Source organism: Gouania willdenowi, chromosome 1 (genome assembly GCF_900634775.1).
Source record: "Gouania willdenowi chromosome 1, fGouWil2.1, whole genome shotgun sequence".
NCBI lineage: Eukaryota > Metazoa > Chordata > Actinopteri > Blenniiformes > Gobiesocidae > Gouania > Gouania willdenowi.
Genome location: NC_041044.1, coordinates 41,284,482 through 41,292,783, shown reverse-complemented (window position 1 = coordinate 41,292,783; position 8,302 = coordinate 41,284,482). Strand labels below are relative to the sequence as shown.

Below are 8,302 nucleotides of genomic sequence, written 5' to 3'. Positions count from 1 at the left end.
CAGCATTTTTTTTCACTATTACCAGTAATCACTATTACAGGTCAGGCATGACTATCCTTTACATATTGTATTATTTCCATTTATTCTGTACACACACCACATGGTAACAGAGTTATATTAGTTAAACATGCAATAACAGGCAGTAAAATCATCAAATGTGAAATGTGCACAACAAACATATATTATTCAAGTTATCCCAAAAACCATATTGGGAGTAAACCTCATGGGTCAGTTAATGGCATTTGGTTTAACTTTAGCACGTTTAGGCTAATTTATAAGAGAGGAAAAACCCTTACGTAAACAACGGATCCTAAAAGCTTCAATCCACCAAAAAAATACATTCCACAACATGAAAATGCACAGAATACAACATTTTAGTTCTTAAATCATTATATACAATTTACCCAAACTAATGTTTTCCTTTTAACTCGAACCTTCAACCATCTCCATGTGATTAAAAAACAACGTTTCACACTGGGAAGGTGGAGTTTATAATATAACTAGGAACAACTCTGTGGTTTATTCTTCACATGCACAATAAATGAATCCCATTTGGCAGCAGAGCATGAATGCACAAAAACAAAATATATATGTATATCAAAATAAATTGCACTGTGGTGTGGTTCCTTCTCTGTTGTTCTGGTTTTACCACAAATAGCACACACATACACACTTAGAAAAACACATACCACAGACACACTTACAAAAACACACACACTCAGTCTATAGGTTTGGCCTCTTCATTGGACTTCTTCATGAGTGAGAGCAGACTCTCAGACATGAGGTACGGCCTCTCTGCAGATCCATCGTTGCGCTCCAGGTCATCCACTGTGACATGAACACAGTGAGTTGAACAACAACCTTCTCTAAGAATCTAAAAAACTGAATAAACCTAAACTGAATAATATGACGTCTTCAAATGCTAACTTTAGCCTCGGTGTATCAGTAAAACAAGGCAATCTGGGGAATTTGGATGTCATCTTGACACCGGAAACTGGTTATTATGTTCTTAATTTTTTCATTCCTGAAATATTTTTCTATGTACCTCAAATTGCAAAATACCTGTCATAAAAATGTGCGTTTGGGGGCGCCAAATGTAAAAACTCGGGTCACTGTTTCATAGCTGACATATTTTGAACATTTAGCTCACTTTCCTTACATTTAGCAAATGTTTCTTTTCTTTGAGACAAAAAAATCATCTAAAACAGCATGTTCTATATCATTTTTAAAATGTTTACAGTACGGGACGCCGATTGTAAAGTTACACATGCCAAAATAAACAACAACTTTTTGCAACATTTAGCAACAAACCTTGTTCAAAAAACGTATGTATTTTTTTTTTGTTTTACTTTTGACTAGATTTACAGCAATATTTGTGAAATTTGTAATGTTTTTTTTCTCATTAAAATGTCAATGTTAACTAGTACATCTAAATCTAAATGTTACATTTAAATATAAATGCTATATGTAAGTCTTAAATGTCAATCTAAATGTTAAATTTCACTGGTCAAACTAAATATTTAGCAAATATGCAAATTCACCATTTAGATTTAGCATTTGACATTTTGATTTAAAATTTAACCTTTAGATTTACATTTAACATTTAGATTTAACACTGACATATTTTTAGGTGAATTTTTTTACAAATTTCACAGAAATTGCTGTAAATCTAATCAAAAGTAATAAAAAAAATCCACATACATTTTTTTAAAATGTAGTTTGTTTCTAAATGTTGCAAAACATTTATTTTGGCATGCACAACTTTACAATTGGCACCCCATAATAAAGATGAAAAATAAATCTAAATGTAAATGTTAAATTTAAATGTTAAATGTAAATCTAAACCATCAGAGCCCTAAGTCCCTCTATCTATAGCTGTCTAACCTGTTATATGATCTAAAATGCACGTATATTATGAGGAAAATTGTTTGTTCACTTACCTTGAAAATCACACGTTTACCCATTATTACATAATTACGGTTAAATACATACACTTTTAATTAAGGTTCACATCAACTAACAATGAAATGTCATCAAGAACTTTAGTTACAGTCAACTAACATCATTACAAAGCGACTTTAACGAGTGAAAAGGTACAAAAAGCATCCAGAGATTTAACATATTAATGCGAGCATTCAGAAAAGGCCATTTAGTACCATGCAGCAGTTCAAATAGAGAAAGTGAGGAGCAGAGCGAGTCAGGTCGAGGCCGTAAACATGGGAAGGACATCCACAGCGTCCGAGAGGTCACGATTGATGCCTCACGGTGACACAATCACAGCACTTAACGCCTGTCGGAAAATACCAAGGCAAGAAGGTGGCGATACAATATAACGGACCCCGGCGGGGCCAGGATCTCTGAGACTGAAGCCAAAAAATACATACATGACATATATATATATACCGTACCATATATGCACAAGCCTCATTAAAAAATCTGATATTCAGGAGCATATCAAACAGGTTTTGTGACATTTTGGCATTTCTGTAAACAGTGAAAGTAGATTCATTATCAATTGAGATGTGATTGTTTTGACTGTAAACGCGGTTTGTAGAAAGGTCTGCAAGTGCCTCTGGGAAAAGGATTAAGACAACCAATCAAGGTTGGGGTCAATTATGACAAATATTAAAATATGTTTTATGTTTCCCCACAAACAGGCAGTTCTCTTTTATAATTAAATTTAAAAAAACAATTGAGGGGTATACTGACAGAAAACAAGGCTCAGATTAGGAAACCTAACGAGATAACCAAGAGATGCAAAACAAATGAGATGACAGACAATATTTTTTAGTGTATTTTACAGCTGATTTAAGACATGGGTCAAACTCACCCGTTATCATAAGAGATGCTAACAGAAAGCTAACACAAGAGGAAAGTTATGTTTTATGAGGTTATTTATTTCAGCCTCAGTAATTATGACTAACTGTAATTGAACTGTAGTAATTGAGAACGTAATTGTAATTGACTTTCAACAAAAACATTTTTGACAATTAAGATTAAAATTCAGCAACCGCAACGGTTTCCATGGCAAGTTTTACCATAGCAACTTTGTTGTTTGTCATCAGCCAATCAGGTGCCACCAAAGGGAAATGCTGGCTCCTGGCGTGAAGGGGTGTCCGTGGGGGGACCCCGGGGAGTGTAGGAGTTAGGTTTAGTTTTTTTTGCGTTTCAGCTATGCATCCTCACTTGCATTTTCTTTTAGCTGAAAAAAATGCCATGTAACCTAATCGTAATTGAGTAGTAATCAAACATGTATAATTGAAGACGGAATTGTAATTGAAATATATAATTGACCCCAACCCTGCAACAGATATGAGTGACAGCGATCAGCCACGGGTTCAGACACTCAACAACTGTCACAATGTAAAAAGCCGACACAACGGAGCACGTTTTAGTGGCAGAGCTACAGAGACGCACCGGGCTTTAGATCAGTTTCTGATTGAAAAGCTTCGGTAACACTTTACTTGAAGTTTTATACAAAAAGGCTGACATTAAGCTCTCATTATTATGACATGACACCTGTCATTAGCATTAATAAGGTGTCACAAAGGGTGTCATTAAGTGTCGTTCATTACCCTAAGCCCTAACCCAACGAGATCTCTCCATTTAACACAAAAAAAAGCCAACATAGCTCCAAAGTTGCCATAATTTAGCGAATGACACTTAATGACAGCCTTCATGACACCTTATTCATGCTAATGACAGCATAATGTCAGCATTATGTATATAACTTTAAGTATGGTGTTATCAAACCTTCTTCATTTGGACGACACTTCGCTCACACATTAGCAGTGCGATCAGAAAATGTAGCCTGCGTTAACGCTGTACATCTAGCAGTCCCTATGTTGTGGTATAAATCTTTCATTCGTTACGCTCTGTGAGGTTTTTTTTTTGATTGAAAGGGTTTACTCCTGAGGTGCAGATGGACCATTGATTTCCTTCAGCTCATCTTTCTTCTTCTCATTGATCTCCTCCTTCACAGCCTCCACGTCTGCAGCTGGTTTGACCTCATCTGACGTGTTTTCCACTTCTGGTTCGGGTTTCTCGTTCTGTTCTGGTACCTCGTTCTGATGGACCTCCTCCTCCTGCTTCTTCTCCATCTCCTCCTTCACCTCTTCCTTATCTGTTTTTGGCTGCAGAGGCTCCTGCTCCTCGTTATCCTGCTTGAGCAGCGTCTCCTGTTTCAGCTGGACGTCCCTGTCCTCCTGCTGATGGAGGGGCATCTCCTCCTGCAGTTTCACCTCATCAGCTTGTTTCACGGCGTCAGGCTGCTCCACGCCATCGTGCTCGTCCTCTTGCTTTTTCACTTTGGAGAGGATCTCGTGTAGCTCAGGGGACATAAAGTAAGGCCGCTCTGTGGAGCCGTCGTTTCGTTCCAAGTCCTCACCTTTGAGGCCAGTGTGTGTGTGTGTGTGTGTGGGGGAGGGTTAGGGAGTTTGATAACGGGTGGGAAATGGGAAATCAAAACCAAAAAGGAAAAGGGAATGCGTGGAAATTAAAAGTGGAATTAAAAAGGGAGAAACAAGACAAAGAGAAAAGGCGTGAGAAACCAGCAACAATTAGAATTAGAGCAGCTCAGCATTTGGCAGATTTTAAAAAGAGCTCGCAAAGAGGATGGTGAGAAATCCTTGTACTGTTTGTTCTTTCTCAAAATAACAAATAAACAGTGTGGTTATTTTGTTTTTCTGACTTAAAACCTAAACATAAATACATAAAAATAAAAAATAAACGGACAAGCAGCGTTTTTCTTCTTTATATATCTTGTTCTGTTTGTGTTATATTTGGATAATAAAGGGAAACTAGGACGAGAGCTTCACGTTTTAATCTCACCACACAAAGGGGACCCACAGACGGGGGCGGACTTTTTCTCTCGGACAAAAAAGAAGCAACACATAAGTCACATTACTGATGAACTTCTGAACTGAAACGTTATTAATACAATAAATCAAAACAAGAAAAAAGGATGTTAAGAAAAGAATGCACATAACATGTGCACCAGAGGTGGTGTAATGAATCTACTGGTGTTCCTTGTTTCTTGTGATCAACTTTCGTCTGTGTTGACGGCTGCCCTTAGTGGCTAGCAGTATAAAAACGTGCAAAAAAAAATATCTGTGTAACTGTTTTTGCAAAGATGTAAAGATGTCAAATGGTGGAAGTTCTAACATCTATTGCTCCTCAGAGTTAATAGTCAGTCACCTGTTTATTTGGATACGATTTGGACTGTAACACCATAAAACAAACTTAAAACGTGAGCAGCTTTTTTACTGAAATATCCACAGGTTGCATGAAAACAAGAGCAGGACCAGAAAACTGCTGAAATAAATCCTAAACAGAGACTTGGTCCAGGACGTGTGGAGGGAAACCAGGTGCAGCGGACTTCAGTTCTTGAGCTCTCGCTCTAATTTCCCCGTAAATATCCAAATATCTCACAAACAGAACAAGATTTCACCATTATTATTTTAATTTCAAAACAAAAACACTGCTTATCTGTTTTTTGATATTTCTGTATTTGTGTTTAGGATTTAAGTCAGTAAAACAAAGTAACCACAGCATTAATTTGTTGTATAACCAAAGAACTAACAGTACACGGATGGTGAGAGACGGTTTCCTACCAAAGCAAACATTACTCACAGAAGCAGAGGAACAGGGTGTCCACACACATGGCGTACACGCTGAAGAAGCCATGAGCAATCAGGTACGATCCCACGACAACCGTCTGTGGAAATGAAGACACAAACATCTCATTAAATAAAAGAGCTGACAGCAACGTTTCCAAACACTGAATTTAATAAACTCTGACCAGGATTGGAACCCAGTAGTAGTTCAGAGATGGAGCCGCATCCTCCACAGCTCTGATTCTCCCAGAGAAGAAGAAGAAAGAGAAAATCCCTACACAGGAAACAACAGAAACATTGGCATGTTTACATTTGAAAGGGAACCTAAAATGATTTTTCAGCTTCGAGTTATTTTGTCTGTTTTTGTTTTATTTTATTTATACGTGTATACATGCATATTAAATATCTATGGACATGTGGGTATCTATATATATATATATATATATATATATATATATATATATATATATATATATATATATATATATAATATCTATTGCTTTGCTTGACTATTTATTTAGCTATTGCTGCTGTTATTCATACTATTACTATCATTGCTACTGTTGTTATTGTCAGTTTTCTTTTGTTTTAGTTTATCCTTGATTCTGTTGTTTCTTTGTTGATGTTTTGTTTTTTTAATGCACAATTACTGTACCAAATGTGGAGAACTTTGTTAATTAAGTGCCAAAAATGTGTAGTAAAAAGAGTTTTGAAAGAAAGATAAATAAATAGAAGCTCTTACCAACGATGCCAACAATGAGGAGCTTTCCAAGAAACAGCAGGAAGTCAGTCACCTTGTCCAAAACAGCCACCCTGGGTTTCAAGGCGCACAAAAGATAATCAGAACAAGTTATGGAGGCCCGTTTGTAACGTCACAGTGCTATAAATGGTTTTTCAGAACAACATGAGAACAGATCAATACAAATATTACATTATTATGTTTTTTTTTTTTTAAAAGCAGGTAGTAGATGAAATATATAATGTATTCTCATCCCTTATTCCACTTAAAATAAAACAATATCAATATCAAACAATATTTCAATTAAGTGAACTAAGTAATAATGAAAATAAACGATCCAGTGCAGCAAAAGTGAAAATGTATCAATTATAGTAACACCACCCAGTTGGCAGACCAGTTTTAGGCTTTACCAAGTGAAAAATAATCCATTTTGCACATTAAGATGTCCCTAATGTACTAAATTGATGTCCTAAAAATACATATAAGTATTTAACATTTCTATCTGTACCGTTTTTACAATTTTAAAATAATAATATTGTTCATGTATATTCATTAAATTAATTCAAAAGATGGTGAAAACCCACCGGATGATGTTTCTCATCAAAAGGAAGAAGGCTTCTCGCGCTGAGGTACAGAAGTTTTTCCCATAGATTGCAATCTGTACAGAAGCAAAAGTGTTGGTTACGTTAAATATTGACAAGGAGTCTGAGCGCGTGTCCACTTTCAGGTGGAACAACTCACCATGATGTAGGCGTTTCTGTTCAGGAACTTGATGCATTTCTCCAAACACCAGAAGCAGCATTTCATGCAGCTGAGCATGAATTTAGCACACTTGTTGTTAGCTCCTGAAGACAAAATGAAGTGAAAAGGTTTTTGTCTTTTTTCAGTTTTTAATCAAACACGACTCGAGGCAAACAATTTCAAAGATTTGAAAATGTGAGGTTTTACTGCAAACCTGCCTTCACTGTCAGAAAGAAAAACACGTGCTAGATACAGTAATTTTAAAAAGAGTAAAGGGAAGTGCAAGCTAACAGTTTGAGAGGTCATGTCCTTACAACAACGCGGTGTGTTTTCTTTAATGTCTGGTTGTTACCATATGGTACTGTAACAAGTATTAGCTAGGTTATAAATCTACTGGTGTCTGTTTAAATTACTGAGCTACTTTTGATTGTGATTTATTGTTATTTATACAACAGTTAATTCTGACCAAGTAATTTGATTGGACAAGAGACATTCCATGAGTGCTCATATAGAATAACAACAGCACTGGGACTTTTTAACAGACATTATTATTCCGCTGTTCAAGCATTCTAATAACCGTTAGTCAACTGTCAGTTAGGAAATGTTTATGTGTTGCCTAGTAACAGCCTTGTCTTCCTTCCAGTTTTGTTTTGGGCAAAATAAATGATAATCTCTTGTCGCTTAATACGTTTGACTAATAAAATGCGCTAGTACAACTGTTGTATGAAACAACTATCACACTCAAGGTCGTGCTGTTGTGCTGAAATATCAGCACTGGTGTGATTATCTACAACCAAATCACACCAGTGCTGATATTTCAGCACAACAGGACTCCCTCTTGTGTGATATTCCTTAATTAATGAAGGTTTGAAACCTAGCACAGTGTTTTTAATTTCCCCATTGGTTGCTGCCTAAATCTGTTAAACTTGTAGATTGGGAGTCAGAGGAATTCACATTAGATAACTGGTCTCAAGCTGAATACCACAGCTTTGGTAATAAGTCATGTATTAAGTCTTTGTGGGCATCTGCAGTTTCAGTTTGCATATCATGACGTCACCTCAGGATTACTCTTCATGGTTCTGCTCCCATCGAGAGTCTATGGTGAAAAAGTATGTGGACTCGTTTTCAGTGCCTACTTACGCACCATCCAGTTTTTAGACATAATGATGCTGTTCCTAAGAAGACCAGGAACATTACAGTGGACGGA

The 8,302-nt window shown here is 36.4% G+C and overlaps 1 protein-coding gene across 3 annotated transcripts in view; it reads right to left on the bottom strand.

Moving 5' to 3' along the window:
- Positions 1–63: 63 nt before the first annotated feature.
- The window catches only part of slc44a2 (solute carrier family 44 member 2 (CTL2 blood group)), a 29,457-nt gene continuing 21,218 nt past the window's right edge, over positions 64–8,302 (bottom strand). For 2 of the 3 annotated variants that reach the window (XM_028453885.1, XM_028453895.1), the window contains exons 17-22: positions 7,096–7,199; positions 6,939–7,012; positions 6,358–6,428; positions 5,801–5,889; positions 5,632–5,716; positions 1,975–4,387 (exon numbers count right to left, since the gene is read on the bottom strand). In XM_028453885.1, coding sequence (XP_028309686.1) covers positions 3,906–4,387; positions 5,632–5,716; positions 5,801–5,889; positions 6,358–6,428; positions 6,939–7,012; positions 7,096–7,199 — 905 coding nt within the window. In that variant the 3' untranslated portion in view covers positions 1,975–3,905. Of the gene's footprint in view, positions 829–1,974; positions 4,388–5,631; positions 5,717–5,800; positions 5,890–6,357; positions 6,429–6,938; positions 7,013–7,095; positions 7,200–8,302 lie in introns of those variants that run through there. The other variant, XM_028453904.1, reaches the window with a different exon arrangement.